Genomic DNA, 26,057 nt, shown 5'->3' on the forward strand with positions numbered 1-26,057 from the left:
AGAGAGATGGTGTGTGAGCGAGAGAGACGCTGTGTGTGTGTTACACGAGGCACATGTGTCTGAGCGGATCCCCGTGCTCAGCAGTGACTTTCCCAGTGGGAAGGAGTCTCATGGCTGTATGCATTTTGCTGTGCTGCTCACCTCCCCTCAGGAGCACACACTGAGGTAAACCAGACCTCACAGTCTGTACACACACACACACACACACACACACACACACACACACTTTCCTTTGCATTACAGACCTTTATAACACTGATATAAAGTTTCTGATGTCTGGTCTGACGAACATTCATGGCTCTCTATAAGCCTGTCTACAAGTCTTCAATATCTGAGGGGTGCACGTATTTTAACAAATGACACAGTTGACTCCCCCCCCCCCCCGAGAAATTACCCTGATAAATATGGTGTATGAATCATGACGATACGGATTCTCTTAGTTAGGAAAGTGATCAATTTCTGTTGCTTAACAAAATGACAGACTCATCGTTACACGTGGAATGCCAAACTACGGACATTTGCGTTTTAAGGGGGGGGGCAGGGGTGACTGCAGGGGACATTCTCCTCAGACTGACGTCAAGTCATCATGAGTCATGAGGACAAGGACACGATCCCTCCCCCGCTGCAAAGTTTTGTTGGAATGTTCGGGAAGGGTTGGGATGAAGCAGAAGTCAAATTTCAGTTGGACCTTTTGTGTACGACTGCTAAATAAAGTGGTTAGTCTTGTGTTTTGGACTACAGCCGCCCCACCACGTTTCCGTGTCAGTGTTAAGAACAAGCAAGAACAAAGAAGGTGTGTAGTTGTAGTGCACACTCATTGATCTTACACATTAATTGGAAGAAAAAGAAAATTGTTTAAAAAACAGCAAGGTCAAAATCTTTCTCAAGAAAGGCACTTTCCTTTAACACACTCCCCACACACATTTTTAAAAATCCTCTACTCGCTTCCTTAACACGCACACATTATGACCTTCCGTCAATGGCTAGAGGAGTGCTTTGTGTCACAAAATGGTGGTCAAGTGTTCAATGAATCGTATCAATATCTTTCGGGAAACTGAAACAGTTCTAAGAGACTAGCAAGACTCATCATGTGAAAACAGTTTCACAAGACCGGCTCAATCCATAGCCAAGATGTTCATACCATAACTGTTCCACAAGATAAACCACCTTAAAACCCAGAGACATTTCCTTACCTTTACTTAACTAGGCAGGTCAGTTATACAGGCCCCCCTCCCCACCAAAAAAAGAACATATGTTACTCAAATTTTGCCAAAACTGCATACCAGACCAAGTCGGTTAGTTCCACGCAACAAACCCAATTTACAACAACCATTTACACTATTTGATTAAACAGGGCACTTCATTCTACTTCAAGATTATTCTCAGTTTTTGGTTTTTGACAAGTCTAAAAGCCCTAGCCAAGAGGAAAACGGAGGGAGTCTAAAGCATTTGCATTTCAGACACAACGCCTCAGTATTCTCTGTCTGTGTGCTGTGTGACCAGGGTTAAATCTGAGGTGTGTTTACATCCGCTATACTGGATATGCACATAATGCCTCGGCATTTCAGCTCTTGTGCCATGCAGCTACAAAATTGGACGGAGAGTGAGGAACCCTCTGCGACGACATTCACCATTTAAAGAAGGTGGATTTCAAATCCTTTTCTGAAAGAGCACACTACATTTCGAGGACATATTTTGCAAGACACAGTCCGTCGGCGTACACCATCATTCAGACGTTGACTATTTTGAGGTCCGTGATTAGCCTACTTTTTTTACAACAGCTATGATTTATTTTACATTCTACACTATTACTCAAGGGGAGACGAATCCCTCTCTTCTACCACCTAGCAGACTCTAATATCCATGATTTATTCCATCCGTTTATCCATAATTTTTTATTCTTTACAGTATAAGTCTGGCCCAGTGGTTTCCCACAACAGATGATTCAACAGAGAGCAATTTGTGTGTTTGAATGGAAATAGGAGAAGAGCACATCCGTCATGATAATACTGATGGGGAGGGATGGTGTTCATCTTTCTGCTGCCACACAGAATCTGCTACTCATCCCTCTCTCAGCACTGGGGCCAGAGAGGCTGGTCTCCCTGCTGACCCCCCCTCATCCCTACAGTGGCCGGGTCTCCCACACTCTCCAGGGACTAAAATGAGAGTTCAGGATGGTCCAGCGGTTGTAGAGGGGGACAGCGATAGACTGCCTAACAAATATGTGTACCACAGTCCCATGGAGGAAATGAAGAGAAAGGCCAAAACACACCTACTAAATCTAAAAGCAGAGAGAGGAGGACAGGAAGATATTGGGAAAAAGGAGCGAATGAGGGGTTGACTCAATGGTCATCTCACCAAAGAGGAGACACAGAATAAATAGATATCATCCATATTTAATACAAACCAATACGCAGGATTCATGACTAGAGCTTTTTCTGTGCTATGTAAAATGTATCTGCATTTTGTAGACAGACATTGTATTGTGTTCCTGCAGCTTGGTGCAAAGTCATTGTAACACATTGAAGTCAATCCCAGTCTGTCCGTGTTAAATACTACACCGGATGTATACTGAACCAAAATATAAACGCAACATGCAACAATTTCAAAGATTTTACTGAGGTACAGTTCATATGAGGAAATCAGTCAATTGAAATAAATTAATTAGGCCCTCATCTATGGATTTCACATGACTGGGAATACAGATATGCATCTGTTGGTCACAGATACAGTACCTTTACAAAAGTAGGGGCGTGGATCAGAAAACCAGTCAGTATCTGGTGTGACTACCATTTGCCTCACATCTCCTTCTCATAGAGTTGATGAGGCTGTTGATTGTGGTTGGTGGAATGTTGTCCCACTCCTCTTCAATGGCTGTGTGAAGTTGCTGGATACTGGCGGGAACTGGAAAGCGCTGTCGTACACGTCGATCCAGAGCACTCCAAACATGCTTAATGGGTGACATGTCTGGTGAGTATGCAATCCATGGAAGAACTGGGACATTTTCAGCGTCCATGTATTGTGTACAGATCCTTGCAACATAGGGCTGTGCATTATCATGATGAAACATGAGGTGATGGCGGCGGATGAATGGCACGACAATGGGCCTCAGGATCTCGTCTGCATTCGAATTGTCATTGATAAAATGCAATTGTGTTCATTGTCTGTAGCTTGGGGCACTCTGTTCAGAACGTTGTCTGCGGTTGTGAGGCCGGTTGGACGTAATACCAAATTCTATAAAACAACGTTGGAGGCGGCTTATGGTAGAGAAATTAACATTAAATTATTTGGCAACAGCTTTGGTTGACATTCAGCACGCCAATTGCACGCTCCCTCAAAACTTGACACATCCGTGGCATCGGGTTGTGTGACAAAACTGCAGATTTGAGAGTGGCCTTTTATTGTTCCCAGCACAAGGTGCACCTGTGTAATGATCATGCTGTTTAATCAGCTTCTTGGCAAAGGAGACATGCTCATTAACAGTTGGACAACATTTTAGAGAAATACGCTTTTGTGTGTATGGAAGATTTCTGGGATCTTTTATTTCTGCTCGTGAAACATGGGACCAACACTTGACAGGATGTGTTTATATTTTTTGTTCAGTGTATATTTAAAGTGCATACAGGATAATGGAACAGGAACTCATTACAGCAACATAAGAATGGAATATCCAGGCTATGTTTGGGGTTAACCATATTAAGTGATGGGAGTGCCTCTGACTGAACCAGTTACAGATTAATTAAATATATCCAGGGAGAGGGAAGTTGGTCAAAATGAATACTTGCATGGATTAGAGAATCAGGTGGTTAATGAAGCAACACCCACAGAATGGAGAGAAATGGAATAGCTGGCTATGGGAAGGAAGGCCATTTCTGAAAATCACGGTATAGCTTCTTCCACTGTCTACGACTCACTTTTGCCTTTAATAACATGTATAATAATTGAATTGTTATATAATACTAACGTCATAACAAAGGAAAGGATAAATAATGTTTAATGTTACCATATTCGCATGAGACAAAAACACACCATTAAGATATTCTGAATAGCCTAACAACCTTTCCAAAAAAAAAACGTTTTAAAAAGGTATATGTACATCTTGACAACTACATTTCCTTTGTGTGTTGTCTTATTGTGCCAAGGTGCACAGTAGCAAATACTAAACACTATGAACAATCGCTAACGCTCCAGAGCCTATTGTCCCCAACTCATCGACTGTGGCTAAGGCACGCTTGCTAATCCCATTCATTGAGCGCACTGCACATTATCATTAATGAATATGTAGTAGCCAAGCTCTAGTTCCTAAAGGCTATATACATTTAAATTAAAGGCATACTACAAAAGATCATCCAACATGACAACTGTCAATATTCTGTAACAAAGGATAGGCTAATGAAGCGCATATTGACATGTAAACCAATACACTTATTTTAAATAACCATATATACAATTAACCAGTGGTAGACTATTCATTTGAGATGGGCAAACGGATTGCACGCACACAATAGATTGACGTCGCACAATCCGCCTCTCCGATCACATGTGCATGCCGGTGTGGTCGGCTGAGAGTTGCCCTCCTGGTGATATTAAGGTACAGTAGGCCTGTAGGCAACATAACGGTGGAACAGGCAATGCAAAATGTATATCACAAATTATGAAAAAAATAGACCATGCAAAAATGTGCGTTCGATTTGCCATTGTTGCAAAGGCGCATTAGTTACCCAAGGCTAACCAACACGCACTACGGAACACAACCTCGTGCAGACAATGAATAGGCAAATAAAGAGCAGTATCATTATTGAATAGGGTAGAAATTCTTACCGCTATGCGAGTCTGTGAAGATGCTTTAATATACAGTAGATACGGTGTTCCCGTGAAATTATTTGTCGGTTCTGGCTTTACACACAGTCCAAAATTGAATTTGTCGGTGTTGATATCGTTGGCTCCAATTCTCAAGAGAACTTGAAGAGTATCTCATCACATCAGGGAAGGCTTGTGCATTCTTTGTCCATGTTCCGAGGATAACTAGTATTATCTCGTGATACGAGTACGTCGATTAAAGCGAAGTTCTCTGCTGCGTAAAATGCATGCCAAAATCCCAATGAGCGCATTCCAGAACAGTCTTGTCATTTTGGTAGCCTATTATTCTCGGGTCTAAAGGCTTCTTTGCATATGGAACAGTAGCATCATCTTCTCAGACAAATTATTGAGAGCAATCGTTATTTTGTACATGTCTGTCGCAGAATTGGCTTCGCCGCAATTCTAAATTTCGAACAAAGCCACGAATCGCTCACATCTTATTGTCCCTTCATGGATCGGTTCATCGTCGGAAAACCAGAGTTGATGTTTTGTGCAAGTGATTTCAGCTGGTTTAATCCACCTCAATCCGACAGTGACTTCTCCTCACGTATTTATTATGGCAGGCGAGCGTTTGTTTACCATTTGGCATGGAATAGTCGCTGACTAGACTTCGAGGTGACACGTTTTGGTTGAAGATACGACGACACCCGGAGAGTGACAGCTCGATTTTCTGTCAGAAGCGCAGTGGTGTCGATGTGATGCGAAAGAACGGTGGGATGTTGCGCATCTTTGACAGTGCGCGTGCCCGTCAGTTTCCACGTCTTGCTTGGATTGTACACATTTTGGAACTCATCATACACAACATCGCGGAGCCAATTCCTTTGCATTAACAGATAACTATTTAAACATACGAGCTATATCTGGGGGAGGGAACATTTCAACTGAACAAATTCAATTGTGTAAAACTTACCTTACCTTGAACTGTCTGCAGAATTAGAAGTGCAAAAAAACTAGGTGAACAATATTGTCATAACCTCTAGGCTATTTCTTCTCCAAATTAAATGTTAGATTTTATGTTAGAGTAACCCAATCACCATCTAATTCCCTATTAACTCATAAACCCATAGAATGTTAACATTGCCTCAATGGCCAATTCAAAATCGAATTGACTGTACTTACCCTAAAAATGCCTGATGTAAGACTTACGTTTCTTATGAAAGGAGCTGTTGCGCTGACAACACGTTTTCTACTTCCATCACTGAGAAGCGCGCGAAAAGACACGGAAAGTTCCAACAGTAGAACAATGCAGGTCCTTTTTGACATAACCTTGGGGCAATGAAACGGAGAGTGACAACGGAACCGGGTTCCCGCTGTGACCAGTGGCAGTCCCTCATCCTCTCTCCATAGTTATAGCGCCTGTCAAATCAGGACAGGCTTGACAGGATTGGTTGGGTCTGGGCTCTGCCTGTGAGGGCGCCCAGAGAAGAGGCTGATGCCAGGTTTACACTCGTTAGTTCTGTTCAGTTGCTGCTGCTCAACACCAAGAGCCCGAGGAGAGAGGAAAGTTGGGATCCCAATACGACTTTGATGAATTCACTCTGTTGGATGACCCATAATGCAGTGTGTAATTGACAATCTCCACCGCCAGGCCCAAGACAACAGTGTACCAAGGGGAAGATTAAGTTCCAAAGAGTACCTTCCATATCATGATCCCATGGAGTCAAATCTTCCATTCTTGATTCACTGGAAAGAACGTTAACATTCTCACTCCTGCTCCATACTGGAAAGGAACATAGCCACTCCATCCATCCATCCATCCATCCATCCATCCATCCATCCATCCATCCATCCATCCATCCATGCCATTCCCTAACAAACTGCTCAGTACTGAGAGAGGTGGGGTCTGGTGTTGACCTGCCTTTGTGTGAAGCCTCAAGCCAGGGAACACATGGCTAATTGAAACCAGGCTATTTAAGTTTGAGGCCCTAATTCTTCAATGTGGGTCCAATGTACTCCACCCCGTCTGTCTCGCTTTTTCTGGCAGGCATGTGTCTGCGCAGCCATCCCCAGCCCGACTCTCCCTGCCTAGCTGGCTGTGTTCTGCAGTGTGGCATGACCTCTACAGATCCTGTGATCTCTCATCATCGGAGGATGATGATTCAGTGTTTTGGGTCCTTCAGGTGCCCTAGGGGTGAGGGAGTCACACAGTCATGTGTTTTTTTCCTTTCCCTTTGTTTGTTCAGTATTCCGACCTTGCCGGACCACCACTTGCCACGGACCGGCCGGCCAGGCAGCAATGGCGCCCCCGTGTGCCTCTAGGACATGTGCCGACTATTCAGGAAGGGAAGGATGGAGGGGAGGTCAGGGCAGCCACAAACCCTCCTCCCCATTAAAGGATTAGGAAATAATCCTACGTATACATACAGCTCTGTCATCAAGCCACCTACTGTCTACCACTCTCTAGTCATGATAAAGGGAGAAATAGATTTAGCATTTAGCCACCAGTCACTGCTCAGTCTACGGGTACTGTGGTTGGTCGCACTAACAAACTAATGTAAATAATATATATTATTACATTTCTTATCACAGTAGACATGCATATGTCTTCTGCTGGGAGGTGGACATGAGAGGAATGTATGTGACTGCGTGTGATGTAGAGGAGAGGGAGAGGTGAGACTGAAAGAGAGAGAGGCAGATGACAGAACAAGAGGTGTAGGAGAAAATAGACCGAGGAGATGAAAGACGAGCGGAGAGGAAAAGCGGAGCGATCGAGCAGATGAAAAGGAGGATGAAAAGAGACAGATGAGAGTGGATGAGAGGAGAGAGGGAAGGGAAGGCCTTGCTGGAGAGGGTGCCCTCAGCCAGGCCATAGCAGAGAGCAGTCTCTAGTGTCTCTCGTTTATACTTAGCAACAGAGTCCACAGATTGCAGCGAGCGCTCAGGGGACGTGCATTCAGACTGGCAGGAACCACTGCCATCCGTCCCGCTGCCCAGGGCCACGTACGATCACAACTCACGCCAGCCAACATAGGGTAGGGAGAGAGATTGGACCACTGCAGAGGGTTAAAAGACACATTCACACACTGTACAGTACATACCAGCAGTGTGGAAGAGGGATTTGATCATATACAATGTCACAACAGATGCCATCGAAGGAGGGGAGGGGACTTGGTTATATAGCAACAAACTGACTCTTGTAAATGCCGTGTTTGACACTGACGACATTGGACGGGCTACATGTGCAAGATACAAAAAGTAAAGTCATAAAACCTTTATAAAGTTGCATTTAAAGGCCCAGTGCAGTCAAAAACCTGATTTCCCTATGATTTATATCTATTTCTACACTATGAGTTTGGAATAATACTGTGAAATTGTGAAAATTATGATAATGCCCTTTTAGTGCAAGAGCTGTTTGAAATGAACGGCTGAAATATCAGCCTGTTTTGGTGGGATGGAATTCTGACCTGCCAGGTGACATTAGTAAATTAGTTAATAGGCTAAGAAGTAAGAGGGGTCCAAACCTCTCTGCCAATAACAGCTAGTTAAAAAGGTTCCCCTCAAGACAGTCCTAGCAAAATTCTTTCTTGAGAAATTTCTCTTTGGTAAGAAGCTATTTGTTTATTTTTTTAACCATTTTAATTTCACACAATCCCTTAATCGTTACCCAGAAAGGATTTGATACCTTAGATAAAAAAATGGCTGCATTGGACTTTTAATAACCTGCTGGAACATTCAACAGTGTGTGGGACCGGGATACATTTTTTGTTTTACATGACGATACACACTGAAGATATCTCAGTATCCATATCTCCATGTACCGATGTCTCCGCGAATGAAAACCAAACCCATACAGTTCTCACGATTGACATTCAGTCAAAATGTCAAAGCTACCCAAAACCTTTTTTTAACCCTCCAGGTCCAGTCCCGTCCCCGACCCTGCGTCTCCGTGTCCATTCGAGTTATCGTGATGGGCATACAGCTGAGATGTCAGAGCTCTCTAGGTGTGACAGCCAGAGTTAACCACACACCAAGTCATCAAAATAAGGGAATAATCCATTATTAGTCAACTGAAACAAGCCCTGCTTCCTTACTCATAGAGTTGTTATACACTGCTCAAAAAAATAAAGGGAACACTAAAATAACACATCCTAGATCTGAATGAATTAAATATTCTTATTAAATACTTTTCTTTACATAGTTGAATGTGCTGACAACAAAATCACACAAAAATTATCAATGGAAATCAAATTTATCAACCCATGGAGGTCTGGATTTGGAGTCACACTCAAAATTAAAGTGGAAAACCACACTACAGGCTGATGCCAACTTTGATGTAATGTCCTTAAAACAAGTCAAAATGAGGCTCAGTAGTGTGTGTGGCCTCCACGTGCCTGTATGACCTCCCTACAACGCCTGGGCATGCTCCTGATGAGGTGGCGGATGGTCTCCTGAGGATCTCCTCCAGACCTGGACTAAAGCATCCGCCAACTCCTGGACAGTCTGTGGTGCAACGTGGCGTTGGTGGATGGAGCGAGACACGATGTCCCAGATGTGCTCAATTGGATTCAGGTCTGGGGAACGGGCGGGCCAGTCCATAGCATCAATGCCTTCCTCTTGCAGGAACTGCTGACACACTCCAGCCACATGAGGTCTAGCATTCTTGCATTAGGAGAACCCAGGGCCAACCGCACCAGCATATGGTCTCACAAGGGGTCTGAGGATCTCATCTCGGTACCTAATGGCAGTCAGGCTACCTCTGGCGAGCACATGGAGGGCTGTGCGGCCCCCCAAAGAAATGCCACCCCACACCATGACTGACCCACCGCCAAACCGGTCATGTTGGAGGATGTTGCAGGCAGCAGAACGTTCTCCACGGCGTCTCCAGACTCTGTCACGTCTGTCACATGTGCTCAGTGTGAACCTGCTTTCATCTGTGAAGAGCACAGGGCGCGAGTGGCGAATTTGCCAATCTTGGTGTTTCTGGCAAATGCCAAACGTCCTGCACAGTGTTGGGCTGTAAGCACAACACCACCTGTGGACGTCGGGCCCTCATACCACCCTCATGGAGTCTGTGTGGTCTGCTGGAGGTCATTTTGCAGGGCTCTGGCAGTGCTCCTCCTTGCACAAAGGCGGAGGTAGCGGTCCTGCTGCTGGGTTGTTGCCCTCCTACGGCCTCCTCTATGTCTCCTGATGTACTGGCCTGTCTCCTGGTAGCGCCTCCATGCTCTGGACACTACGCTGACAGACACAGCAAACCTTCTTGCCACAGCTCGCATTGATGTGCCATCCTGGATGAGCTGCACTACTTGAGCCACTTGTGTGGGTTGTAGACTCCGTCTCATGCTACCACTAGAGTGAAAGCACCGCCAGCATTCAAAAGTGACCAAAACATCAGCCAGGAAGCATAGGAACTGAGAAGTGGTCTGTGGTCACCACCTGCAGAACCACTCCTTTATTGGAGGTGTCTTGCTAATTGCCTATAATTTCCACCTGTTGTCTATTCCATTTACACAACAGCATGTGACATTTATTGTCAATCAGTGTTGCTTCCTAAGTGGACAGTTTGATTTCACAGAAGTGTGATTGACTTAGAGTTACATTGTGTTGTTTAAGTGTTCCCTTAATTTTTTTGAGCAGTGTATTTAACCTATTATGCAAACATGTCACGAGTCTTTGCCAAATTTTGTATCTCAGAGCCAATTCCTTGTGCACTCAGACTTTAGTTGGGTCACAGTGGAAAAAGCATTGGGAATCATTGACTTCATACTTACTCTTAACATTTATCATCAGGGCACCAAGGAGGAGGCGCAGTCAGCAATAAAACCATCAGTCTGTCCATTTGTTTGACCTTCTTTCTCCCATCATGCTACCTTTCTCAATCTGGGCTCGGTTCCTTCTCAAAAACCCACTGGAGAAGAAGGTCCTAGGGGAGGGACCTTTGACTGTCGTGGAAAATTGCAAGATTATGTTATAATGCTTGTATTGCATTATAATGGTTGCTTTATTCGACAGAATAGAGTATTGTGTGTGTGTTCCACTGAGGATGGGCCTCTATGAGATAGCACTGACAGAGGAGATTTACGATGTCTTTGGGTGATAAAACCTAGAGCATTCCAGAGAACATGAGCTAATGGTTCTGTTCTATGCCGTACCAGGGAGAGATGGTTCCCTTTTGGATTAAGGGGGCCAGACACTGGTCTTTACAATGAAAACTGTTGACACAGCAGTAACTGTCTGCTATGTTTTATAGATATCTTTCATACAAATCTTAACCTTTGTGAACTGTTCCTAAGATCTGTGATTCGTCATGTAAAGTTGAGGGGTGTATCGTGATCTTTGTACTTTTCTGTAGTCACTTCAACGGTTCATTAGAAATAGTGAATTCTTGAAAGTCAAAGGCTATTGCAAAGCTTATTATTATTAAAGATGTAGTTTAAGTATAACTCTGGCTGGTGTGTAGTTTGTAACTCTCCTCATTTGGTAAAGCAAAAACATGCCACCACACCTCCAATACAGTTGAGGAGATAGAGTGGGAGGAATCACAGAAAGTCTAAGATAGAGGCTTTGTTCTCCAGCACACTTGTGGTGCATGTGACCCTGGTCCCGACATCCATCTTCCGTGCCTGCCTTTCCCCATCCAGAGGCCTGTCCATCAGTCACGGCCCACACAGCCCTCCAAACAGACGTGCCAATCATTCACACGGACGCCTGTGCTTCAACACGGCGCTCCGCACTTCTGCTGAACACCGGCGCCCATATACATACAGTGCAACACCTCAAGGTCATGACGTATATACAGTAACTTCAGAAAAAGGGCCCTGAATGTGAACCAAACTAAACACCTGGAAGGAAGTGAAGAACCTACAGTTACCTCAGTTGGTTATAGATCCAAATAAAACTCATTTCACAGGCAGATTTCTTTTTAAAACTCAAAACAGGCTTAAGACACCCAATTTCATTAAAAAAAAAAACATCACACACACAAGCCTGCTTTCAAGTCATCTTACACCTACAAAATATTTGGGAATTTATACATGTAAAAAAATAAGCACAAGACAGCACAGTATTATTCATTGCGCTGATGACGAGAGGTGTCAGAGACGTTGCTATCCCACATCACGCCAACCCCTACAACCTTAGACGCCGTTATATCATAATAAAAAAAGTCCCTCAGAAGGAGAGCACGGGCGGGCAAAGTCTTAACAGGAGGTTGCAGGGTCTGTCGGGTTCCACGTCCGTGCTTCATTGATTAACTTAAGTCATTGACGAGGGTAAGTGACCTCACCTGGTTCACAAAGTCCACATAAAATCGCCAATATGAAGGCAGGAAACTAAACCGGCAGACCCTGCTTCCCTCTGTGACAATGTCCACCCACCTCAGTGGGGTTTTGAGTCCCATACAGTGTGGTGTGGGGATGTTGCTTGTGGTGCTTGTGCACCCCGGTCGTTCTCTCCCCGTCTCCGGACACCTCACATGGGGTAGTTGAGCACCACGTCCTGCTTGGCCAGCTCCAACAACATAGGGTCGTCGAAGAACTTGCTGATGCTCACATCCTCACTCAGACCCTGCGTGGAAACCATGGAGTCGGTCAGTCACATGGTCGTGATGTGCCGGGTCAATAGCACATACTTATTAAGGCACACCTTCCCTCACAGACATGGTGGTGGGGGGTATACGTACCTTGCGCCGGCGGGTCTTGATCATGAACTCTCTGGCCAGGTGAGGGGCAGGCTGGGGCTCCAGCGGCCTGATCACGATGCTCTTGTCCAGGGGGTCACCAGGGACAATCTGGGGGGAGAGGAGAGAAGAAACGGGTCAGACGAGGGTTGAAAAGAAAAAAGGGGAATGAGTGCAAAGGACAATATGGTCAGTTTGAGGAATTCCCCATCTAGTCTACGGCTTCACATGATCCACACACTGACTAGATGCACAGGAGCTGAAACCTGAGCGGAGGCCTCCTATAATAGTCGCCACCACTAAACCCTTCACCACTCAAACGCGTGATTGGTTCTCTGCTAGTCAGCCGGCCTTCTCCACGTCACTGAGTCAGGGGGGTGTCCGTCACACTCTTCACCGCCGCAACGTTAGCACATCTAGTGCTGAGTCCAATGGCGTTTTAAAATGATTACTTAAACCTATCATCTTCACCGGCACCTCAATCCCGTTTTCATGGGTAAATGTTACATGCCTGTTGGAGGGAGAGCAAAGGGGGGGTGAATCTCTTGGCCCCAAATCAGGCAAGGGGCTGTTTCGCCAACTCTGCAATCTCTCACTCCCTCCTCCATGTGGGGCTGCGTTCCAATCCCAAATGGAACCATATTCCCTATTTAGCCCTATGGGCCCTGGTCAATATTAGTGCACTAGCCTAAATAGGGAGTAGGGTGCCATTTGGGACAAATCCGAGGACTGTGCTGTAACAAAACCCCAGGCCTGCGGGGGAAAAGATTGAACGGGAGGAAAAATCAATGGAGCGTCTGCAGCCCAATGAACAGACGGAGCAGGGCCGCTAAACGCCACCACACCACACTGGGAGGGGGCGATGATCACGCTACGGAGAGGAACAGCCTGCGTTTCAGTTTACAGAAGACGAGAGACTAGAGGAGAGACTAGAAGCAAGCTGGGGCAAATGAGGGCGACGGGAGCAAATACATTTTTCCTGACACAGCCAGAGAGGAGAAGAGAGAGAGACACACACAGGGGGGGAAAAAACTGTAGCGTACACAATAGCTGCTGACTCAACACCCTTCTAGTCAGCATCCAAACCAATTTACTCAGAGTGGCAGGCATGAGCACGAGGTTCGTGACTGGCATCATTCTGTCCGAGTGTGTGTGCATGTGTATGTTAACACAGCTGGTGGGCATAAAAGAGGGCACACATGTCTGTGTGTGTGTGTGTCTGTGTGTGTGTCCGGCCGTTTGATCCTACCTGCCAGTGGTGGAAGACGGACAGGGAGAAGGCCTGGCCCTGTGTGTGTGTTCTCAGGTCAGTCTCGAAGCCAAACGAGTCGATGGCTGGGATGAAGGCCTTGATGGTGTAGAGGGGAGACCCGGGGATGGGGGCGTCCTGGGTCACATGACCTCTGTGGCACAACACAAAAACACAGCAGATAGAATTGTAACAAAGAAAATAACAAAAATCACCACATCTGAGCAATCAGCACAATATTACCACGTTCATCTTTCCAGGTGAAGGTTTAAAAATGTCAGTCAAGAAGTTACGGGTGGGGTAATTGGGATGGTACAGAGGAGACATAGTTATTTAGCGGTTTGCGGGCCTCACCTCCGTCTGGCCAGTACTGTGTACACAGCAGACACACAGTCAGCTGGGGCCTGGACCTCGACAAAGTAATAGGGCTCCATCAACCTGGGGGTGGCCTGGGAGGGACAGGAGAGGGACAGTAATTGGGACAGCCATTAGGAGAACCAGAGGACGGCAGGAGGGAGAGCCAGAGAAGATAGAGGACAGGGGAGGAAAGAACAGCGGAGAAAGTCAGAGAGAAGAGAAGTTGAGAGGCGGGCAATGATGGAGGGATGCAAGGAACCAACCACAAAGGAGAAAACCCTTGAAAGAGGGAAGCTATCACACGTCAATACAAAAAAAAGAGAAAGCCAGAAGAAACCAGCGCTTCAATCAAGGTAATGAAACTCAGGAGAAAGAAAATCAGGAGAAAAAGGATAAGAAACAAGAGGGAGCGAGAGTTAATGAAAGATGGAAGAAAGGAGAAGGTAAGGGAGCGAGAGAGGGGGATGATCTCACCATGAGGAAGGCAGAGTACACCACTCTCCTGGCTGTGGGGATGACCTGTCCTCCTCCTCTGTGTAGAGGCTCCTGCGCTATGACCGCATCCAGGATCTTAAACTTCACGTTTCTGATAGCTAGGGAGGGGACATATAAACTCCTCTCACTGTCAACTTCGTTTATTTTCAGCTAACTTAACATGTGTAAATATTTGTATGAACAAGTTCCACAGAAATGTGACTAAAGGAAATGGAATAATGTGTCCCTGAACAAATGGAGGTCAAAATCAAAATGAACAGTCAGTATCTGGTGTGGCCACCAGCTGCATTATGTACTGCGGTGCATCTCCTCCTCATGGACTGCACCAGATTTGCCAGTTCTTGCTGTGAGATGTTACCCCACTCTTCCACCAAGGCACCTGTAAGTTCCCGGATATTTCTGGGGGGGAATGGCCCTAGCCCTCATCCTCCGATCCAACAGGTCCCAGATGTGCTCAACGGGATTGAGATCCGGGCTCTTTGCTGGCCATGGCAGAACACTGACATTCTTGTCTTGCAGGAAATCACACACAGAACGAGCAGAATAGCTGGTGGCATTGTCATGCTGGAGGGTCATGTCAGGATGAGCCTGCAGGAAGGGTACCACATGAGGGAGGAGGATGTTTCCCTGTAACACACAGCGTTGAGATTGCCTGCAATGACAACAAGCTCAGTCCGATGATGCTGTGACACACCGCCCCAGACCATGACGGACCCTCCAAATCCATCCCGCTCCAGAGTACAGGCCTACAAGCCCTCAGTCCAGCCTCTCTCAGCCTATTTCGGACAGTCTGATGGAGGGATTGTGCATTCCTGGTGTAACTCGGGCAGTTGTTGTTGCCATCCTGTACCTGTTCCGCAGGTGTGATGTTCGGATGTACCGATCCTGCGCAGGTGTTGTTACAAGTGGTCTGCCACTGCGAGGACGATCAGCTTTCCATCCTGTCTCCCTGGGCGTCTCACAGTACAGACATTGCAATTTATTGCCCTGGCCACATCTGCAGTCCTCATGCCTCCTTGCAGCATGCCCAAGGCACGTTCACACAGATGAGCAGGGACCCTGGGCGTCTTTATTTTGGTATTTTTCCAGAGTCAGTAGGAAGGCCTCTTTAGTGTCCTACGTTTTCATAACTGTGACCTTAATTGCCTACCGTCTGTAAGCTGTTAGTGACTTAACGACCGTTCCACAGGTGCATGTTCATTAATTGTTTACGGTTCATTGAACAAGCACGGGAAACAGTGTTTAAACACTTTACAAATGAAGATCTGTGAAGTTATTCGGATTTTTACAAATTATCTTTGAAAGACAGGGTCCTGAAAAAAGGGACCGTTTCTTTTTTTGCTGAGTTTAGCTGTTAGGTGATTGTGAGTGATAAAGAGTGGTAAGACACTTACGTTCGTCACACAGAGGCCCCTCCCTGGTGCCCCACTGGAAGCCCTGGACGATGCTGTCCTTAACCGAGCCCAGCAGAGCCTTGTCCACCTGCACACAACGACGCACCGTCAACTACCTGGAGACATATCCCTCATGCAAAGCTACACGCGTCTGAATACAAGTGGACACAAAATCGCCTTCAATACACCCTACAGTGTGATTCGTGTGTCATAATCAAAGATCACCATGGAGAGATTGATTGTTCTCATTGATCATAATATTCCCTTGACTTCCAGGTGGCATAACACTAAAAAGACAGAGGTGGTTGCGCCCGATGACCCGGGCACTGCTGTCCGTGCCACTCAATGGGTCAATGTCACCACGGTCACACCGGTGTCAGAGGGCCAAACACACTGACACATCCATCGATGCATTTTCACACGTCTGCTAGAGAGCAGTCAATCTGAACCACTCCAACACACAACACACTCCGTCTGTTTACAGTTTGGCCTAGAGACAGGCAGGCTGACCCCAGAGCCCTAGCATGCCCAACCCACCTCAGCCCAGGATGACCCCAAGACCACCAGCCCTCCACACCACCCCTAGCCCAGCCTTACCCATCCCCAGAGCCCTGGTCTCACCTCAGAAGGCAGGGTGTCATCTACCAGGATGTTAGGCCCGGTGGTGTCGGGCCCAAAGGCCCAGATAGACCTGGCAGCCAGCAGATCCCAGTCATACTTGGTCTGGAAAAACTCTCCCAGCTTCTTCCTGGAACCAGGGATTAAACAGGATGGATTAGTGAGTGGCGTCCATGGGGATGTGGGGTGGGGGTGACAGGAAGAGGAACAGAGGGGACAGAGTTTGTTTAATCAAGTCAAGTTAAAGTGTGTCACTGCCTTGGCACCGTGGCTCACGTTGGCAATGCCAGGCCCAGATGCTGTTCACAGATGAGCAGCATACAGCTGGCCGGACACTGCCCACTTCCAAAACACACACACACACACACACTGAGCTACAGCTGCGGATAGGAGGATAGGCCTCAAGGTATGGTCAAGACAGGTGTTCTGTGATGGCAGGTGTCTGTTTGGGTTGAGACACTGACATGTGGACAGGTAGGAGGATACAGCAGGTGAACTCTTTGCATGAATAGGCGGTGTGCAGGTGTGTGTGTGTGTGTCCCGTACCTGTTCCATGTGATCTGCACCACCTCGTTCTCTATGTCCTCAGCCAGGCCTTTTTCCAGCGGCTCGGCAATCATGGTGATCTTATTCCTGTCAATCAAAACGCACAGCCGTCAACCCCGCAGGCAAACAGCCACAGCACTCAAGTCACCCATCCAGCTGGTCTAGACACATCACACTAACCTCAACATGAAACAGTGCGTCCCCATAGGAGACCCTATTCCCTATATAGTGCACTGCGTCCGACCAGAGCCCTATGGGGGCTGGTCAAAAGTAGTGCACCACAGAAGGAAATAGGGTGCCATTTGGGACGCAACCAGTCCACACTAGTCGTTTAGTGTACTCTAGGCTAGGTCACTGGTGACCCAATGGGAGATGATGGTGGATGCTTACTTCTTGTTCGGCGTCTCGGCAAAGCACTTGAGAGACGAGGTCTCCACTACCGTCTCACAGAAGGTCACCACGGGGTCAGCCACCTGGGAGAAAGAGGGAGACATTCAGTACTGGAAAACCAATCAAGGAATAACACCAGACATGAAGGGTATTTTGTTCAAGACGTTACAATTCCGATACAGGAAGATTAGTGTGTTGTTCCAATTGGGTGAAGGGACACGTGAGGGAGCGACAACTCACCTTGATGTCGATCTCAGAGTACATCTTCCGCAGGTCGTGCATGACACAGTCCAGGTAGAGTTCCCCAGTRCCCAGGATCACATGTTCCCCTGACTCCTCCACCTTGGTGGTGAGGGAGGGGTAGCTCTTATTGACCTTCCGCAGTCCGTCCAACATCTTGGGCAGCTCTGACGGGTTGACTGGCTCCACAGCGATCTTGATGACAGACGCCGTGTTGAACTTGAGCGGCCGGAAGATCTGGGCCTCCTCGTTCCCYCGGGGCTCGGTGATGGTGGCGGTCTTGACGATGGGCTGGTCACAGCCCTCAATGAGAACCCAGTTACCGGCAGGCACACGGTTCACCTCTATCTGGTACCTGTGGTTTAGAACGTGAAGGGGTTTGAGCTACAACTGCTGGGGTAAATGACAGACAACATCTCATACTGAACACAGAGATGACGTCTCAGGGGGAGTTGGGATAGGCAAAAAAAACATCTCCAATTGACATGTGTATAATACACACTTGTACATGTGAAATAGGACAATTATCAGCACCCAACAAATGACTATAATAATATTGAGGACCAGAGACTAGGGAAGAAACACAGAGGGATTGGACTAATGAACTTGTTATAATAAACACTCATGCTTGGCCCCAAATGGTCACCTATTCCCTATATAGCACGTTACACGGAACCCAAACCAGCTGCGCGCGTGCATACATTTATTTTGTCCCCCCACACCAAACGTGATCACGACACGCAGGTTAAAATATCAAAACTCTGAACCAATGACATTAATTTGGGGACAGGTCGAAAAGCATTAAACATGTATGGCAATTTAGCTAGCTAGCTTGCTGTTGGTAGCTAATTTGTCCTGGGATATAAACATTGAGTTATTTAACCTGAAATGCACAAGGTCCTCTATTCCACCAATTAATCCACACATAAAACAGCCAACCGAATCATTTCTAGTCATCTCTCCTCCTTCCAGGCCTTTTCATCGTTTAACTTATATGGTGATCGCGTCTAAACTTTCATAGTATTACCACGACGATCGGCAAAACTGTTCGTCTTTCAATCATCCAAGTGGGTATAACCAATGAGGAGATGGCACGTGGGTACCTGCKTCTATAAACCAATGAGGAGATGGGAGAGGCACAACTTGCATCGCGATCTGCATCAGAAATAGGAATGACTTCTATTTTAGCCCTTGGCAACGCAGACGCTCGTTGGCGCGCGCAAGCAGTGTGGGTGCAATAATTGAATAACATGGATTTCTACATTTATTTTGCAACGCTCGCACACACGACGTGTCCGGTCTCGTCAGCATGTTACTTTTGACCAGGACCCATTAAGCGCTGGTCCAAATTAGTGCACCATGTACGGAATAGAGTGCCATTTGGGACACAGGCCAAGTGATGTGTCCCCGAGGTGGCACATTAACAATGACTCTCATTACCTGGCGACGTTGATCCAGAGACGTCCCACCGTGCAGACTTGCGAGTCCTCCTCGTCCTCCAGAGTGTAGTTCTCTCCCAGCACCTTGACTGGCTGGCCCGCCTGGATGGTACCGCTCAGCACCCGGCCGAACGCATGGAACTGCACCCCGTCCTCAGTACTGTACATCTTAGTGGTGTGGCACATCAGAGGACCCTGGATGGGAGGAGAGAAGAGGGGAAAGAGAACGAGCAACAAAGAAGGGATAAAGGGAGAGGAAAGAGGGTAAAAGGAAATAGATAAGCTTAGTTAACCTTGTCTAACAGAGCAACTATTTGTTACATCTCAAGCCTCTCCCTTCATTATTGGCTAGAGGATCTCTGAAGGGCATTTGGAATGTTTGTGATCGATTTATTTCTTCACTCCCAGTCAATTCCAATCGCCCGCTTGCTTGCTTTAATTGCGATTCCAGTTGCAAATGAGGCTATGATTAACACTGAAAACAGATTCCACCTATTAGAAACCATCTCTCTCCACACACACACACACACACACACACACACACACACACACACACACACACACACCCACACCACACACACACACACACAGCCCCTGTTTCTCCCCACTCCGCCACACTCACATCAGGGTCGCATTCTCCATGCCTCCCCAGGTCCGAGTCCAGTCCTCCAGTGTAGCTGTGCTCTATCTTGTTCTTGGCGCCCCCCTTGGTGAGGGGATGTGCTGCACGCACATGTCCACGAAGCCTGCAGGAGGGAGGGAGGTCATGCTCGGCTTCACATGAACGTGTTTGTCACATTCACCAGAAACATAACATTGTGTACAATTATACCAGTGATTATCCAAGGCTGTAGGCAGAAACACTGGCTAGAGCGGTAACCACGTACAGCGAGTCATCCTGTACGCAAACGTACAGTAAGAGCCGATAACGAGAACGCGAACAACAGAATTAAGCCTCTCTAAACGCAGAAGACAAACATGGCTCAACTGTAAATGACCTCTGTGAATAAGATTAAACACGAGATACAGTTATTGAGCGGTATATGAGGAGGCAGTGGAGGTCAGAGAGGAAACGGGGGATGCGTACGTACCGGTGAACTCTCCAAAGAAGCGCTTACAGACCAGCCTGAGTAGCGGTCTGATGTTGAGCTTCAGCTCCTCTTTGACCAGGTGGATGCCCAGCTCATCCAGCACCCGAGGCAGAGATGTGTCACAGTCACCAACCACCGGGGGGGGGGGGGGGGGGGGGAAGAGACAGAGACAGAGACACAAGAGAGAGAGAGAGGATGCAAAATCACCTTTTCTTTTTTGGGGGCTCATAGGAATAGTGTGTTTTTCAGGGAACAGACATGTCTACACTAAAGCGCTCATCTACGCTTTGTAGCGTATAAGATGTGTCTTCTATCTAGGAGAGAGGACTGCGTTACAGGGGTCTTACCTGGGATAAGATCTTGTACAGAGGCTCCAACACAAACTCCACAAAGCTACGCTGGGTGTTACTGGTGGGGGCTTTCTTAGTGAACCTGCGTCTGAGGAGAGAAGGCAAAACAGGGTTATCGTCGTGCACTACAGACAAACAGCCTAAATGACCCTGAATGGAAACCACTTACGTTTTGGGGTTGAAGTAAATGTCTCCCCACAGCCTCTTGGCAAACTCTGTGTAGTTGATGTTACCTGCAACACCAGAGAGAAGGGTTAACGACAGTTGTCATTTTTAACAGTTATTCGTAGGGTTAAAACGAGAACCTACCAGGTCTAGTCATGTCAGAGATGCGTTTACAGTTACACATATCAAAAGGTGTGGGAGAAAGTGACCAGTGTGTGTGGAACTAGGGGGGGAGGGTCTCACCGTAGGTGTCAGAGTAGATCTTGGCGAAGGAGCCCAGGGTGAAGCAAACGCAGTACTGAGAGCTGGCGAAACACACGTTCCCCAAGAGAGGAGACACCACCAGGTTCTCATCTGTAGAGTAGGTGCTGAGGGAAAGGGGAGAGTGGAGCCACAGTCAATGACACGCACTGGAACACTATACCACAACAGGCTAATCTCAATGCTAGTAGTTTTGTTTTCACATTCATGGTTTCACTCTGCAATGGAATCGTCTTTACAAATGCTCTGCGCTCTACTTGCTACTCGTCGTAATCTCATCTGAAATCAGTCGATATTTCCTTTCCACCACACCCCTCAGTGGCAGCCCCGTAGCCATGGTTACCAGGCCCTCCCCACATCAGTACCTGAGCATGGCGTTGACCTCGTCCACTATGTGGCGTAGCTTGTAGTAGGCGTCTGTCGGGGGCAGCTTGAGCTCCACGATGAGGCGGTCCACCTTGTTGATGCAAATGGTGACGGCCAGACGCTCCTGGACTGCGTGCTTGATCAGACGCTCTGTGTTCAACATCACCTAAAGACACACAGGGGAGCAGAGGCCTGGGTTAGGACTGGTACATTTGACTTCCTGGGGCCAGGCCTCAGAGGTGGAAACACAAAAGCCTGCGTCTTTAGGCCAGACAGCAGCAAAGTCTGATAATAGAAGTGCGACACAAGATGGAGAGATGGTGAATGTGGATTTGAGCTAAAAAGAGAAAAATAAGAGCACCCACCCCTTCTGCTGCGTCGATGAAAAGCACGATGCCGTCAGAGAGTCGGATGCCTGCGGTCACCTCATCCGAAAAGTTGACGTGGCCTGCAGGGATGACAAAGGGCATGAGGTCCCACTCTGCCTTTCTAAAGCAGCTGACCTAACATCACACGCCGTGAGGCGGGAAATTACAATCAATCAACCGCCCCTTGATTACTCTTTTAATCTCCCCTACGTTTCCTAGGAACACAAGCGTTTCGCTACACCCGCAATAACATCTGCTAAATATGTATATGTGACCAATAACATTGGATTTGATTTTTATTTGCATACCTGGTGTGTCCATGATGTTGAAGAGGAAGGATTTGCCTCTGGAGTCTGGAAGAACCATTGTGACGGGGGTGCTCTTGATACCAACCCCTCGCTGTGGAGGCACCACATAGGAGTCAGCACAATGCACTTATATGGGAGACGCACAATTCTGCAAGAACTTGTCGTCGCTCGGAATACAATAACAACTTACCTCCTGCTCAGTGAAGAGGATATCTGTGTAACGGAGCTGAAATACCACGGGAAAATGCAGTGAATTAAGGGCTCACTTACAGTATACACAGAGTATTTCAGATTACAACTGGTTAGAGGATTTCCTCCAAATTAGGATGAAAGGAGAGCAGCAACTTTGGGGCAGTTTAGTCTAGTTGGAGAGTAAACTCACATCCATGTCGTCTCTCTTCCTGATCTCTGGGTGTGTCTGTTCAATCAGGCAGTCCACGAAACACGTCTGCAGACAAGAAACAAATCCATTAAAATCACAATAATGGGAACAACCTAGCTACTGACATCCATGATCCAGCCAGGTCTGGCTCTAAAGCGGGTCAATTGCTGAGCGTTTGACCTTGCCGTGATGCAGGTGGCCACACAGGGTGACGTTACGGATCAGCTCGGGACTGTCCATTAGGTCAGCCAGGAACCTGCGCAGAGGAGGAGAGGTGGGGTTAAACATTGACCTTTTGTGAGAATAGACAGAGACAGACAGACGCAGGTCTAGTTTACAACAGTCAAACTGGTGAACGGTCAATTACTTACTCCATGTCATAAACAGTGGAAGGTAGCTCCTGTTCCATCAGAGTGAACTGCTTGTTCCTTACAGGCTTGATGATGGGTTCTGATGGGGATAGAGAGAAAATGTGAATCAGTTTATCACTATCGTATCTGAATTAATGCATCCATGTGCTTAAGTGTGTATTAGTGAAACTGTGTGTGTGTGTGTGTGCGTGGTGTCTGACCTGTGAGGGGCTGTGCATCCTCTTCCTGGACTAAAGTTTCCACCTCCGGCCCGTACACTTCCTCTGCTGTAGGATAGTATTTCTTATCCTCGTGCAGAACTACCTCCATTCCTGGGACATCTTCATCAGCATCAGCTGGCTCATCATCATCATCCTCATCAGCCTTCACAAAGCAGAGGGGGACACAAGCATGTCATGAATTGACCAGACATTATAAACACAACTACTTCATTTTTATGTTAGACTGCATTGTAATGTGCATTAACGTCTACGCTGTCTGTTGATTTCAGTAAACAAACCTCATCCACATCTCTGTCATCTGCCTCCAGATCATCATCCTCGTCAGAGTCTAGTTCTGGMCCAATGTAGTTCCCAAACTCGTCATACAGGTCCGTCTCCATTGTGAAAGGGACTGGGTAAGAGGAAAAGATAATGGATTCGCATTAAAATTGCATCACACACACCCACATGATTTATCCTTCCGCAAAGAGTACCTGCTACAAACCAATGAATGTGGTCTACTTTAACGCTGCAATTAGTTCAGATGTTCATGTATAACGTTTCAGGTACATACGCACACACCTACACGTTCATGTTAGCTAGATAGACATGCATTGGCGGGTAAGTTGAGAAAATAATGAAAAAAACCCCCATCAAACTCACACCTCAAAAACAATGGTTCACTTTAAAAAGTCCTAAAATGTGCAACTTTGTAATACAGATATCTAGTAGTTACAACAATCTCTTAGCTAGTTAGCTATGTTTTGGTGGGGTCGCTAGCTAGTTAGCCATAGCGGTTATATAGGGAATGAATGACATCCCTAACCAACGTCCAGGCTGCGTTGTGGTGGATGATGTTTCGCTTTTCTACAATAAAGTAGATACCTTGTTCTGGATAATATATCAGCACAAAAACACTTTACGTTACCTTTATGTGCAAAACGAGCGGTAGTTTCAAATTTGTATCGCTATTTTCCTAATTATTTGAACTAATCACAATGTTTTTCTCTCCTTTTCTCCAAACCAGGCACATGTAGGACCCCTCAATGCAAACGCACGTCGAGCGTAGGTGACGCACAAATGTAGACTATCTTCACATTGCCTGATTGTACGTTATTGTAAAAGTACAAATGCATAACAAAATTATATAAAAACAATATATATGGTGATTTGTTTTAGGAAAATAATATAACATTTACAGTCCACAGATATTTTATTTGCTAATATATTTGGAAGAAACTGTTCATGCGAGCGAAGTCTCGAGTCTAGGCGACATTTTATGTGCAGGCGCATATTTTACACGAACAACAAGCGAGATGACCCAGGATCGATATTTGTGTACTACTGAAAGGCAGTATCTGTGTTAGATGGATTTGTAGGTTTATGTTATAAAGGCCCAGTGCACTCAAATGTATGTTTTTTTATATTTTGGATCCTATTGTACAACAGCTAATGAAACTAACACTGTAAAAAAAAAACATTTTATCAATAAAAAACATTTTATCAGTAAAAAATATTTTATCAGTAGCTAGGTTTCCAAACAATGAGACAGATTTTCATGCAAATATTTTTTAAATCTGCATAAAACAATATGAGCATTTTCCCACCAGAAATGTTTCCATCAAACTGTTTCCATCAGCAATGTTTCCATCAAACGGACTTTTTGCAGATAAAAGGCTGTGCCTGATGACATAGTGCACATAAAAATTACTTTTGCTGTTAAATTCACATGTACCGAATGAAAAATACAAGTTAAATGGGTTTCCATCGCATTTTCAACTCTACTGATGGTTTTGTCACAACAACTGTTTAGTTACACAGCAAATGTGTCCACTATGGTTTTGGTACATGCACTCTAGCCAACAGCTCACAGATACAGTGCAGGTATGCTACCTACATTATGAGATTATTATTATAAGAGAGATATTTTTTGTATTTGTCAAACGGCAACACAGCATCGATTATCATGTCACAAGAATAAGACCCTTGATATTTATTGGAAAGGAGCATCAAGCTCATCACCTTGCACGTTCACCACCCTGTTAAGTTAATCATAACTTATTTAATATTTATTTTATTGACCTAGGCAAGTCAGTTAAGAACAAATTCATATTTACAATGACGGCCTACCCCGGCCAACCCTTGGACGAGGCTGGGCCAATAGTGCGCCGCCCTATGGGACTCCCAATCACAGCCGGTTGTGATTCAGGCTGGAATCAAACCAGGGTCTGTAGTGATGCCTCTAGCACTGAGATGTAGTGCCTTAGACCGCTGCGCCACTCAGGAGCCCAATCTGTAGCCTAATAAACTGCAAGCTTTCCTGCGTTGTAATGGGAGGACCGCACAAAATATCATCGCGTGACTCCAAGTTTACTTCAATATGATGGTTATTATATCAATATTTGCACATAAAGGCATTCCACCGCCATTTCCCGCATAATTAATTTTACCGACACAGAAAGATCCCACCATATCGAACGAACAAGTTGTCTGTCAGCATTTATAACATTTTAGCGGCATTTCATGTTTCCATCACCCTGGTTGTGACTTTTTTCATACATCAGGTAATTAATCCACATGGAATGGTTGGATGGATACGTGGTTGGGCTACTTCCTAATAGTTGCAGTGTTGCCAACTCCTCAGTAAGGAAAGTAGCTATTGTCTGTCCTAAAAGTCGCTAAATGACGTCATCACCCAATTTGCATAATTGGCCATGTGCATGAATTGTGATTGACGCTGTAGGAGAGAAGAATAACGTCGTGGTTGAGACAAAAAGTGAGTAAAAAACACCCTCGTTGAGAACGATATGTGCTTTCACGTCAGAGTCTCCAAAAGTCTCCAGTAACACCAGAAAAAGTCGCTAGATTTGTCGCTAGTCACATTTTCGAAAATGTGTCGCTAGAGGGTTCTGAGTACTCGCTAAATATAGCGACAAAGTCTCTAAATTGGCAACACTGAATAGTTGCTGATTGAAAATGCAATCTACAC

At 46.1% G+C, this 26,057-nt stretch overlaps 1 protein-coding gene across 1 annotated transcript; it reads right to left on the minus strand.

The window, feature by feature from the left end:
* Positions 1 to 10,394: 10,394 nt before the first annotated feature.
* LOC111981070 (116 kDa U5 small nuclear ribonucleoprotein component-like) lies at positions 10,395 to 24,132 on the minus strand. The gene is given in 27 exon segments (XM_070449612.1): positions 10,395 to 12,366; positions 12,482 to 12,589; positions 13,728 to 13,881; positions 14,082 to 14,176; positions 14,559 to 14,677; positions 15,974 to 16,061; positions 16,595 to 16,721; positions 17,138 to 17,224; positions 17,528 to 17,610; positions 17,768 to 18,122; positions 19,208 to 19,401; positions 19,829 to 19,911; positions 19,914 to 19,952; positions 20,298 to 20,431; positions 20,643 to 20,735; positions 20,817 to 20,880; positions 21,056 to 21,180; positions 21,439 to 21,605; positions 21,805 to 21,887; positions 22,116 to 22,206; positions 22,306 to 22,341; positions 22,498 to 22,563; positions 22,678 to 22,753; positions 22,869 to 22,947; positions 23,069 to 23,231; positions 23,368 to 23,480; positions 23,997 to 24,132. Coding segments are annotated over 26 exon segments (2,907 nt in total). The 5' UTR covers positions 23,470 to 23,480; positions 23,997 to 24,132; the 3' UTR covers positions 10,395 to 12,270.
* Between the last annotated feature and the right edge of the window lie 1,925 nt (positions 24,133 to 26,057).

The sequence above is a fragment of the Salvelinus sp. IW2-2015 genome, linkage group LG20 (genome assembly GCF_002910315.2).
Source record: "Salvelinus sp. IW2-2015 linkage group LG20, ASM291031v2, whole genome shotgun sequence".
In the NCBI taxonomy this organism is placed as follows: domain Eukaryota; kingdom Metazoa; phylum Chordata; class Actinopteri; order Salmoniformes; family Salmonidae; genus Salvelinus; species Salvelinus sp. IW2-2015.